The sequence below is a fragment of the Orcinus orca genome, chromosome 9, assembly GCF_937001465.1.
Source record: "Orcinus orca chromosome 9, mOrcOrc1.1, whole genome shotgun sequence".
NCBI lineage: Eukaryota > Metazoa > Chordata > Mammalia > Artiodactyla > Delphinidae > Orcinus > Orcinus orca.
This window is the reverse complement of record NC_064567.1, coordinates 89,515,419-89,528,536: the sequence shown is the minus strand read 5'-3', so window position 1 is coordinate 89,528,536 and position 13,118 is coordinate 89,515,419. Positions and strand designations below refer to the sequence as shown.

The 13,118-nt window shown below is 37.2% G+C and overlaps 1 protein-coding gene across 3 annotated transcripts in view; it reads left to right on the top strand.

The window, feature by feature from the left end:
• The window catches only part of COG5 (component of oligomeric golgi complex 5), a 282,658-nt gene that overhangs the window by 200,108 nt on the left and 69,432 nt on the right, over window positions 1-13,118 (top strand). For all 3 annotated transcript variants that reach the window (XM_033438877.2, XM_012534817.3, XM_033438883.2), the window contains exons 12-13: window positions 5,400-5,604; window positions 12,601-12,762. In XM_033438877.2, the coding sequence (XP_033294768.1) occupies window positions 5,400-5,604; window positions 12,601-12,762 (367 nt within the window). The remainder of the gene's footprint in view (window positions 1-5,399; window positions 5,605-12,600; window positions 12,763-13,118) is intronic.

The following is a 13,118-nucleotide window of genomic DNA, read 5'->3' as shown; positions in this document are numbered from 1 at the left end:
TTTTAAAAAGGTCTCTTTTCTATTCTGATTTTAGTTTTATTAAATCATAATTTAAAAATTAAATCAGAAGGCATATTAATCCTCAATAAAATTATTTACAGTCAGTTTTAGTTCATATAAATATTCATTTGCTTTTAATATATGTCTTGGACCATAGTAGATTTCTGGGACTCGATAGGAAAAGTTCTTTTTATGAGTAATAGGAAAACTCATTAACTTGGGTACAACTGACTTACCCATATTTCACTCTGGTACTTTAATTTACTTCTGAACTATTTCTGTATAGTGTTTGGGCTGTTTTTTCAACAATATTTTAAACAGGTTTTTTTTAATACGAAACTGTCTTAATTAGGAAGGAGTAATGTAGTCTATAATATATCAGTATTTGAAAAGTAGCTGTTTATCAGACTGCTGTATGGCCCTCAATATTTGACTTTTATATAATTTTTGTTGATGTGAATAAAGTATGGTTCATTTTATTGGAGCAGCTAGATTCTAAGATGGTCCCCAGTGATCCCTGCCTCCTGGCATTTACACCCTTCTATAATCTCTTCCCCTTGAGTACAGGTACAACTTGCTTAGGTATACCTTCTATAGGTATAGAATATGCAAAGGGGATGTCCCTGTGTGATTAGGTAACATAAGCTCATAACTTCCATGTTGCTAGCAAGCTCTCTCTATTGCCTTCATGGATTACAAGCTTTGATGAGATAAGCAGCCATATTGGGGAGGTCCACCTTGCGAGGAACTAAGATTGACCCCTTGCCAACAGCAAGCTAGGAACTGAGACCCTAAATCCAGTTCAGTTCACAGGGAACTGAATCCTGGCAACAACCACATGAGCTTGGCATCATATCCTTCCCCAGTTGAACCTTCAGATGGGACTCCAGCCATGGCTGGCAATTTGATTACAGCCTTGTTAGAGACCCTGAAGCAGAGGACCCAGTACCTCTGACCCACAGAAACTATGAAATAATAAATGAGTGTTTTTAAAAATAAACAGCTACATATGTGGCAAGTTCTTATGTAGCAATAGATATCTAATTCAATTATGAAGCAGATAATATTTTCCAAGACATACTAAACCCAGTATATTACTAGCCTCCTTTACTTTCATAGTGCTAGGTGATTTATGTGCAAGGCTGACAGTTTTTATTGGGAATTGAGCCAGTTAGGAAAGGAGTGAACTAGAAATGAGTAGCAATGTACTTAAAAAAGAGGGACTCAACCTAGGTGTGGAGGCTGACCCTCTCAGGTCAAGGTATCTAAAGAGCTTGGCAAGTTGCTAAAATAAGAGCAGCGGCCTCTACTGGGATAACCTACCTAAAGTCCTTTGCATTTGCTGTTTCTTCCATCTGAATCATTCTTTCCCCAGATATCCAGATGGGTCATATCCTTGCTTCACTTAGAGAGGCCCTCCCTGTCTGCAGTAAATAGACTACGACTCCCTATCACTATCTGTTCTCTAACCTTGCTTTATTATTCTTTAAAGCACTTAACACTGCCTGACATTATGTTACATACTGATTTGTTTATTGTCTTTCTCCTTCACTAGAATATAAACTCCTCATGGGTAGGAACTCTGCTTATTTTGTTCACTGCTGCATATGCAACATTTACAACAGTACTTATCATATAGTAAATGTTCAGCAAATATGTTTTGAGTGGATAAATCTACTTTCCAGTTTTTTTTTTTGTTGTTTTGTTTTTGAGGTACGCAGGCCTCTCACTGTTGTGGCCTCTCCCATTGCGGAGCACAGGCTCCGGACGCACAGGCTCAGCGGCCATGGCTCATGGGCCCAGCCGCTCCGCGGCATGTGGGATCTTCCCAGACCAGGGCACGAACCCGCATCCCCTGCATCGGCAGGCGGACTCTCAACCACTGCGCCACCAGGGAAGCCCTACCTTCCAGTTTTTACATTGACCAGAGTTTAGTTGTCTGAAGGTTGGTGGGAGTTTTAAGGAGTGATGCCTATTCTTGGTCAGGACCCCAGTTAGTGGCTGAGAGATGAGGTATTCAGTCTTCACACAGGGAGATGCAGTGGCAGAAGCATATATACAGGCTGATATTTAGCACAGCTGCTCAAGACTAAGGCAAGAGCTGTGTGTGCTGCAACTCTGGGATTACACAAACATCAGAGTTGAACCAGGGGGTCTGGGGGTAGTGAGGCAATTAAGTCTAGACTGTTAGAATCTGGAGAAATGATTTAATTCCATACCTAGACCCCTCTTCATTCTTTTTTCAGTTCATTTGTTCATGCAATAATTCAGTGCCTGGCGTTACTCTAGGTAAAGGAAATACAGAGACAAGTCAAGTAATATCCCCGTTTTCATTAAACTTGCATTCTAAAGGAGGAACATGATCAACACAAACTAATAAATAATTTCTTATAGTGTTCATTGCTATGGAGAAATCATCATAAAAGAAGGTACTGGAATAAAGATGAATTTCATCTTCATGTTAGTGCTGTGTTGGAATCACTAGTTATTACTCAAAAAGAAGAGTTGCTCACACAGGGCATGCTCTGAGTAATGAATTACTAAGTAACTGGGAATTAGTAACTGTCATTTTCTATCTATAAATGATTTCTTAGATTATTAAGATGTGCAGTGTGTGTTCTACATTTATCAAAAAAATAATTGATTATAATCAGGTTTATAGGTAATTGATGTGAATACTTGATAACCCCTTATAGAAGAAAGTAAGGTAGAATTTAGCTTCGGGATTTACCACAATATATATTTGTAAGCTTTAAATATGTTTGACTTAAGTATCTTAGAATTGATTAGTCAGTCACATTTACTGAGACAGTGTAGTCAAAGTTCAGCTCTCTGAAACCCTCAACAGTGATTTGTTCTATACAGATAAGATTTCTGTGAAAGTATACTGTCCATTAAAAAGCAAAACTTAGTTTATCATTAAGAAATATTTATTTAATTTCTACTATTTCAGGCACTGTGTTAAGTACCAAATATGCATTGAAGAAAACAAGTATTATCCTTGTCCTCATGGAGTTTACGGTCAAGTAGGGGAAACATACTTTAAACAAGTAAAATTAGAAATTGTGGTAAATGCAAAGAAGACAAAGAACAGATTGTTATGAGAATATAACAAAAAGAATATGATTTAGATTAGAGGAGTTCAAGAACCGTGAAGGATCTGAGATTTTTAACCCTACTTAAAAAGGCTAGCCTGCCAAAATGTTCTGAATATTGTCAGAAGACATGAGACTCCTGGGTCAGAGCAGAACTTTATTACTCACAGCATAGCAAGCCACGTGAGTATGGGCATATTTGTATGTTGGTTCCCCATGCCTCCAGGCCTCCTGGGCCCATGTGAATGGTACGTATGCTGTGAGTTTGTGTCACAGGTGAGAACTTTAAGCTTGGACAATCTACAGCTTTTGCCATAAGCAGTAAGCAAGCCTGCTCTTTGTGTGCAGGGCAAAGTTACCTCATGTTTCAAGGTTGCTTGCTACAAATGCAAACCTGATAAATGGCCTGGATGAAGAGCAACGCATTGACATAACTTGCAAGAATGTGTGGGGACACTCAGGCCATGGTGAATGGCCTCTTCATCAGCAAGGAGAGATTTCACAGACGTCCTCTCCAAGATTTTTTTTTTAAACAGCTTTACTAGAGTATAATTGGTATACAGTAAACTGAACATAAAGTGTACAGTTTGGTAAGTTTTGACATATATACACACCCATGAAAGCATCACGACTCAAGATCAGTGAATGTATTTCTCACCTGCAAAAGTTTCCATGTACCCCTTTGTAATTCCTCTCCCCGCCATCTCCTTTCTTCTTCCCCAGGCAAATTCTGACCAGGTTTTGTCACTATCTATTGGTTTACCTTTCCTAGAGCTGTGTACAGATTGAATGATACAGCATGTATTGTGTATTCTTATTTGTCTTTCATGCAGCATGATTGTTTTTAGATTCATCCATATTGTATTATGTATTTACTTCTGGATAGTATTCCATTGTGCAGATATACTATAGTTTGTGTATGCATTCACTTGATGATGGACATTTGGGTTGTTTCCAGTTTGGGGCTATTACAAATAAAGGTGCTTTGAATGTTCATATAGAAGTCTGTATATGGACATATACTTTTTTTTCTGTTGGATAAACATGTAGAAGAGGAATAGTTTGACCATGTGGTGGGTATATCTTTAACAGTTTAAGAAAATGCTAGGCTGTTTTGCAGAATGATAATACAATTTTTCCGTTCTGCCAACAGTATACAAGAGTTTCAGTTCCTCTATCCTCACCAACATTTGATTTTTAAAAAATTTTTGCCATTCTAACAGGTATATAGTCATATCTCATTGTGATTTTCTTTCGAATTTGACTCCAAAAGCAAAGGCAACAAAAGGAAAAATAAACAAGTGGGACTATATCAAACAAAAAAGCTTCTGTACAGCAAAAGAAATCATCAACAAAATGAAAGGGCAGCCTACTGAATGGGAAAAAATATTTGCAAATCATATACCTGATTTGCAGGTATATGGGTTTATATCTAATATATACATAGAACCCATACAACTCATAGCAAAACATCAAATTATCCCGTTAAAAAATGGGCAAAGGATCTGAGTAGACATTTTTCCAAAGACAACAGATAGATGGCTAACAGGTACGTGAAAAGATGCTCAGCATCACTAATCATCAGCAAAATGGAAATCAGAACCACAATGAGGTATAATCTCAAACCTGTTAGAATGGCTAGTATCAAAAAGACAAGAAATAACAAGTGTTGATGAGGTTGTGGAGAAAAGGGTGGGAATGTAAACTGACGCAGCCGCTAGGAAAGAGTATGGAGGTTCCTCCAAAAAAATTAAAAACAGAAATGATCCAGCAATTCCACTTCCAGGTATTTATCCAGGATTTTAAAAATATTTCTGTTACTGATTTCTAATCTAAAACTGTTTTGGTTTTTATACTTTGTATGACTTGGAACCTTTTAAATTTATTTAGACTGTTTCTATCAGAAATCGTTGATCTTGGTAAATGTTTCATGTGTACTTGAAAATAATGGCTACTTTGCTGTTTTGGATAAAGTATTCTATAGATGTCAATTACTGATTTTCTGTGTACTTGTTTTATCATTTACTGAGAGAAAGAAAATCTTCAACTGTAATTGTTGATTTGTCTATTTCCTTGTAGATTAAGTTTCAAAATATATGGTCTACATATCACGTGCAGTAAGTGGTCTGGGAGGAAAATTACTGTTACTGGCATTATTTTGAAAGACCTTATTAGAACACATCTTTGGTTTGTCCTATAGTATAGGCTATTTCTGGCACCATCTTCACATACAAAAGAAATTTTTATTCGCTACATTTAATTTTTTTATCATTTATCTAATCATTTTATTGTTTTGCTTGGCAGCTTCTATGTTTTTGAAACAGGCATTTGAAGGAGAATACCCTAAATTATTGCGTCTTTATAATGACTTATGGAAGCGTCTTCAACAATACAGCCAAAGTATTCAAGGAAATTTTAATTGCAGTGGAACTGCAGACCTCTATGCTGACTTACAACACATGGAAGATGATACACAAGACATATTCATACCAAAGAAGCCAGATTATGAGTATGTTTGTTTAATCAAACCTGTTTGTTGGCCTGTTAAGGATTTTGTCTTTTATTTTTATTATAAGTTAGAAAATGGGAAAATGCTAATCTTTGTGAATACTTGTAATGATTACTATTCATTTATTTACTTTAAAAGACTTCACAACACTTTTAACTGAAGAAGTCGAAATTTATCCTTAGTTGAGCAGCCTGGTTCCTGATTAAGCTTCATTTTAAAGTATATCACCAATTAAGGTGAATAGAAGCTAAGAGATGAGCATATGTGGTCATTATCGTTTAATTGATATTATAAGATAACATGTAATTACATCAGACAGCATCATTATTGATGGACCACTGGCATAAATGTGATATAAAAGGAAATGGTGTGTTCAGGAACTATAGCGGAAATAAATTTTATGCTGGGATAGATTCTCAATCTGGTGGGAAAAACATAAGTACAGTCAAAATTAAACCTGAAAGTCTCTTAGATTATTCATGAAGTACAGTATAGGTAGCCATATTTATAAGCCACATCAGAAAAATAATACCATCTCAATAAGCTTAAACCAGCTAGCTTTCCTCCTAAATTGAAAAAGAGTATTGTTTTCAGATTTCTCTTTGAGCACCAAATCAATTGATTGGCTTGCACACCATCTTTAAACACTAGAATCATTTATTGTGATGAGACTGACTCAAGTAACAGTAGATTCTGATCACTGACCTTGTAAGAAAAAGGTTAGGTTTATGAGTGCTATTTTAATGTTTATCTTAAAAATTTTTTATTCTGAATACTTATAGCTGAATTTTATCCACTGTAGTAAGAAGTTCTGACTGGTAAAATACAGGACATAGAAGTTTTGACTGGGAAAACAAGTGGCGTAAGGGTAGGCTGGTATGATAGAAGGAGACGCTGTTGTTCTCTTCAGTTACTCTTTGATGCTAAACATGGAGATTAGGTGAGGACTAATGGAAAGAGGGGACAAGAAGACTGAAAAGTTACCTGTTGATCTTGAAAAATCTTGTATTAAGGTTTTTTTAAGTATACAAAATAGCATACATAGTATCATTGTATTTCTGGTTTAGTTTTATTTTTAAATTCATATGTTGGCACTGAAAAGCTCTGGAAATATACATAGCACAAGGTAATAGTGTTTTATGTCCAAGAGGTAGAGTTTTTATTCTGTATTTTCTGCTTTTACTTAAAATGAGCATATGTTACTCGTGGGGATAGAGGAAAGGCAGTAAATGCAATGTAGAAAAAAAAATCAGAATGAAAAAAAAACACTGTGTTTTGGGACATCCTTTTCACCTTTTGGAGACTGACTTCAGTGAGGTGGGGAAGAAGACTTATGACCTGTATTCTTCTAAGAAACCAAAAAATAATGACGATATAACAAGGAAACAATGACAATATGATTTATATATTCTTTTGAGAAGTGAGGCAAGAAACAAACATAAATTTGACCATGGTAGCTGAGCCAAAGGCAAGTTTTTTTGTTGTTGTTTTTAATGATAGAGGGAAAGCTGAGAGTTTTTATAGATAGAAGTAGCCAGTGGAGAGAGAAAGTGAAGAAAAGAGATAATGGATGGAACGAGACCTTAGAATAATCTGAATAGAATCAAGGCACAAATAACCAGGTTAACGTTTTTCATCATTGAGTATTTATGCTGAATTTTTGAAAGCTGTTCTTACTATGAAGAAAATAAAACAAGATAATGTGACAGTGTTTTATATAGGGTGGTCAGAGAAAACCTCTATGAAAAGGTAACATTTGACCCAAGATCGAGATAATGTGAAGAAATCAACTATGGAAGATTCGGAGTAAGATTTTTGCAGGCAGAGAGAAGAGCAGATTTAGAGCCTGAGAAAATTAAGATGGGGAGGTTGAGGAATAGAAAGCTGAACACAATGAATGAGGGAGAGAGGGGGATAAAAAATTGGGTCGGAGAGGAGGGGAAACGTAAGATCATGTAGGGCTTTATTCACCATGATATGGGGTTTAGAGTTTATTCAAAACACTGGAAACCTTTACTTTTAAACAGAGGAATGAGATGAACTGATAAACATTTAAAAATTAGCATGCTGGCTTCTTTGTGGACAACTGAGGGGGAGTGTCACCACAGGGAAGGAGAAGCTGTTTTGTTTATCCAGACAAGAAATGATAATGGCTTGAAGTAGGATGAGTGGATGAGATGGTGAGAACTGGTCGAATTGATTCGAGATATAGCTTAGAGGGCAAGCCAGTAGAACTTGCTGGTAGATCACATTTGAGAGGAAAAGAAGAATCAAGGATATGTGTGGACAAGTTGGGAGAAGCCTAATGATTGGAAGACATTGTTTCATCGAGTAGTGGGTTTTTGTTTTGTTTCTTTTTTGTTTGTGGTTTTTTTGTTTGTTTGTTTTTTGGCCATGCTACACGGCTTGTGGGATTTTAGTTCCCTGACCAGGGATCGAACCCAGGCCCTCCACGTTGAGAGCATGGAGTCCTGACCACTGTACTGCCAGGGAATTCCCCATCGAGTAGTGTTAAGGTTTTTCTTTTGAAACTGTTGAATCAAAGATGCAAATTGTGTTGTTGAATAGGTAGTTGAATGTGAATCAGGGCTAGAAATACATATTTGAGAGTCATCACTATGCAGATCTTTAAAAATCATGGGACTGGAGGAGATTCCATAGGGAAGATATATATAAAGAGAAAAGGGAACTTTGGCCCAAAATATGCACTCCAAAATTTATAGATTGTGCAGAAGAGTGGTAGCCTGCAAGACTAAGAGGAAAAAGAATGGTGAGATAGGAGGAAAACTGAAAGTTATGTGGAACTCCAAAGAATGAGTTCATTTCAGTCAGAAGAGGAATGGTGAACTGTGTCACATGCTGTTGAAAAGCTGAAGAAGCTTAGGACTGAGAAGTGACCTCTAGATATAGCAAAATAAGGTTGTTCAAGGCCTAGGTGTGGAATGGTGGATACAAAGCATTATTAGAATTGATGAAAGACAGAATGGGAGGAGATTGACTTCTGGGATGACAGCCGTCCCCACTCCTCTGACCCACCCCACAGTGAATCTGGTGAAAACTATTAAAAACCAAACAATTTAACGTGTCTGGAAATGGTTTTAAAAGCAAACAGCAAATGAAAAATCATCGACTCAAGAAAGTCTATGAAAATTCGGTAGAAAGAATTCCATAAGAGCCTGTGATATTAGAACCAAGACTGTTGTTCCTCCCTGCCTCTTCCCAGCTCATCAAGGCATAGGCTCCACTCAGGACTGTGACAGACAAGAACAAAGGGCTCCCTCCCCCACCACTCCTAACTGGAGGGCTTTCTTCCTAAGAAGAGCAGAACCGCAGCATTTCTCATCCTGCCCTCAGCTGCCAGTTAGCTGAAGTGAAGCCTCAGACAGATGAGATCAATAGGTGGGTGCTTCCTTATTGTGCACAACACCCATCTGTTATGTATATGTTATCACAATAAAAACAAAGCATATTAAGCAAATTAAAAAAAAATTTTAAAATGTGTTCACACACAAATTTGTAATGAATGTTTATAGCAGCATTCATAATCACCAAAAGATAGAAACACCCAAAATGTCCATCAGCAGACAGATGGGTAACCACATGTGATATATCCACACATGAATGAAGGAATGAAGAACTGACACATGTTACAACATGACTGAACCTTGAAAAAATTATGCTAAGTGAAAAAAGCCAGATATAAAGCCCATATGCTGTATGATCCTATTCCTATGAAAGTTAAGAATAGGGAAATCTATAGAGATATAAAGCATATTAGTGGTTGCTTAGGGCTGGGGATGGGGTGAGTGGGGGGGGTAAAAGATTAAAGCTAAAGGCTATGAGGTTTCTTTTGAAGGTGATAAAAATGTTCTGGGATTGAGCATGGTGATGGTTGCACATCACCATGAATATACTGAATATATATTGAATATACTGAAAGCCATTGAATTATACACTTTAAATGGTTGAATTGAATGTAAATTAAATCTTGATAAAGAAGTTTTAAAAAAAGAGAGAACGGGAAAGAAGGAGGTAGGTAATTCTTCTGAGAGGTTTTGATATGAACAAAGGAATAAAGCTACTTTTTCTTTGGGATAAGAGGAAAATCGCTGAGGGTAGGTGAAGTTACAAAGGAAAAAATAAGCTAGTAAGATCATTGCCACTGGTTTTGGTCTTAGTGTAAAGTTGAGGCAGGTGGTCAGCTGTGGAGAGTGAAGGGCTGCAGAAGTAGAATTTTAATACCTGGAGCTTCAGGTCTCTTGAAATTAAGAGGTTTGCATAAACATTTAATAGAAACAATTTACTTTTTCTCTGCAATACGTGGAACGCTTAGCAGCAGATACAGAGACCATCTAACTGAGATTTTCTTCGTAAGAGCTTTGAAAGGAAGGTAAATTAGAAAAATCAAGATGCTAATGAGAGCACCTTGAAACGGTGGAGGATGAGCATAGGGTTCCGTAGCGCTGATCACTGTAAGGTCAAAGAGCAAGTTCTTTTGAGTAAAATCTAGCACTTTTATTGATATACAAAGCCCAGCATGATTTGTTCCATCTGTTTTCTCTTAGACCTCATCTTGTACTGTTCTCCTGTCACTTAAGTGCTCTGCTTCTCTAACTTTTTGTCAAACGCAGCCAGGTCTAAGTCTCTTCTCAGGGCCTTTGCGCTTGTTCTCTTCCTATAGAAAGCGCCTACCCTGGAAATCTATATAACTTGCTCCCTCTTTTCCCTCACATCTTCTCAGGAAGCTTTCCCTTGCCTCACCCTATGTAAAATTGGATTAAAAACAAAAACGAAAAAAAAAAAACAAAAATGGTCTCTGGCTTCCTTACTTCCTTTTTCTCTTAGAATATTTTACTCTCCATTGTATTCCGTAGTTAACTCATTTAAAAATTTTATTTCTTTTTTTGTGTGTTTCTCAGAAGTCTTTTTTTTTTTTATTAGTTTTTATTGCAGTAGAGTTGATTTACAATATTGTGTTCTCAGAAGTCTCTTTAAGGGGACAGAGAGTTTTTTTTAACTGACTTCATTGCTACATTTCCCGCATCTAGGAAGTACCTGGCAAATTGTAGACATTTAAGAGAATTAGTAGGCGGGAAGGAGATGGCAGCAAGTGGGGGTGTGGAAAGTTGTCTTCGAGCTTGGAGACGTCACAGGTAGAGCAGTTCAAAACAATGACTCAAACATGGAAGCTCCATAGTAAAGCTAAAATGAAAGTAGACTTCTAGTACAGGACAGGTTTTAGAAAAGTTGTTTGTTTTGACATTGTAATCACCAAGGATCCTTCTCCCCCCCCACCCCGCCCAGATTCTTCAGGTTTTCCAAAACTAACAGGGTGGAGTAAGGTAGGGAGCAGGGGAGGCAGGCAGCCACTGGAGCAGGGCTGAGGGAGGCTGTGCTCTGCCCCCACCTGCGGCTGGCCCCCTGCCGGGTCATCCTTCTGCTCGTCCTCCATCTCTGTGTCAGCAGGCTGCTCTCCTGCAACGACCACAGCCTTGGTCTTGCTCTCCTCTTCAGCCAGCCTCTCAAACATGTTGGCATAGAGCTGCTTCTCCCGTGCGAGCTGCTTGAAGAGTGGCTGCTGGCAGATAGCCAGCTGGGCCTTGGCAGCTTTGGTGTTGGAGTAGAGCTGCAGGACCTTTTGGAAGGATCCTTGGAGAAGAAGAATGTTAGTACTTACAATTTAGTGCTGAAATTTCTGCAGAAGAGAGAAGAGGCTTCTTAAGGTCAGTAAATGACCAGAGCAAAAATAGGGAAGACATTTAAATAGCTGGTGTGGACTTCAGTAGAGGATTGCCTCAGACACATTTAGACACTAGTTCTTCCCTGTTCCCATTGTGGTCTTTCTCTCATCATCTGTTATGGAAGTTATTATAGTTCACACTTTACCTGCACATTTCTTCACTGGACTGTAAAGCAAATTTCATCTCTATCCTCCCAGCACTCAGTGAGGGCTGGCACATAGTATTCTCAGGAACTATGTGTTGAGTGAAACACTTATTGAATGAGAAAGTGTTAAGATAAGTATGGAATTGTGATGTAGGAGCCAAGAGTGTTCTGACCTCTAGGTCTTGTCAGTTGACCAGCAAAGGTGGAAAAGGAGAGAGCCAAGTTTCCTATACCTGAAGGAGTAGGTCAGATGTTTTCAAAATGAACATTTAGGATTAAGGGGGATTTGTTTTGTTTGTTTAAGATAATGGAAAGGCCAGTAGAAGGATCATAAACAGGGGTGATGTGAGAAGATACAGAGTTAATTATATGGTTATAGGTATTTGATAGTAATTGTCAGAGGTAAAATACAAGATCCAATAGTTGGACAAGTAAATGAAAATCAACAGAAATAACTGAAGACATAGGAGGACTGAGGAGGAAAGAAGTGTTTAGTAGGCTAAATTTTAGTTTGTGAAGAATGTTGTAAAACAAATTAACTTAGAACTACAATTAGGAGTATTTGGGTGATTGTGGGACTTGCACAAGCACTTTTTATTTTGTCCTCATTCTTGTTAGTATCAGTTTTGGCATCAGAAGGCTGATAAAAACCTGCACCTGTATACTTCCCTCTTAGGCACTGAGCTTATGAGAGGGCAGCTGTTGTGTGTGAAAAGGGTTGAGCTTGTGGGAGCAGGTCTCTGCAGACTTGCCTCTCTTGTATGCTCTATAGAAACATGCTAAGTGAAGGCATGGCCCCATTAGAATTAATAAGATTTTACAGTGTTACTCCTTTAGTTTTAAGCGACAAACTTACTACAGTAGGTACTGGTGCATATTATATAACATTTATGCCCAGGAATTATGTATAAATTAAAATGTTTAGTTCTTAATAAGCATTTGATTATGTAAATATATTTATACATTTTTAAACAAAATTTTTTCTTTTCTTCATATAGAGTTACATTTTATATAGGAGATATGTTTTTAAGAAAGGCATTTACAACCTGATACACTAGCACTTAGTTTTGTATAATTTAAGTTCATTTTTAATAAACTTTGTTCCCACAGTCCCGGAAAGGCTTTGAAAGACTCACTACAACCCTATGAGGCTGCTTATCTATCAAAATCCTTATCTCGACTCTTTGATCCGATCAACTTGGTTTTTCCCCCTGGTGGTCGTAATCCTCCTTCTGCCGATGAACTTGAAGGTATCATTAAAACTATAGCAAGGTATGTATTTTCATGTAGCGGCATGCCGCAAAATGCCTGCCACATTTGTTAGTGATGTATAATGGCAGTACATCTTTAATTTATCTCAAATCATTCAAAGAATTAGTCTGGAAATTAAACCAAGAGTTTTGCATTGAGTGAGTGCATATGTAGTAAGTATCAATACTTGAGATTCCAATTAATAAAACTATTTAAATACAGTCTAAAAATAGTCAATTATCATTATTCTGTATCTTGTCAAGGATACAAAGTAAAACAACCTAATTCTTTATGCCATAGTAAATTTCTGATATTACGTAGGAAAGTTAATATTAAAAAATTTTACAAATTGAGAAGCTAAAGCATGGAGATCAGCT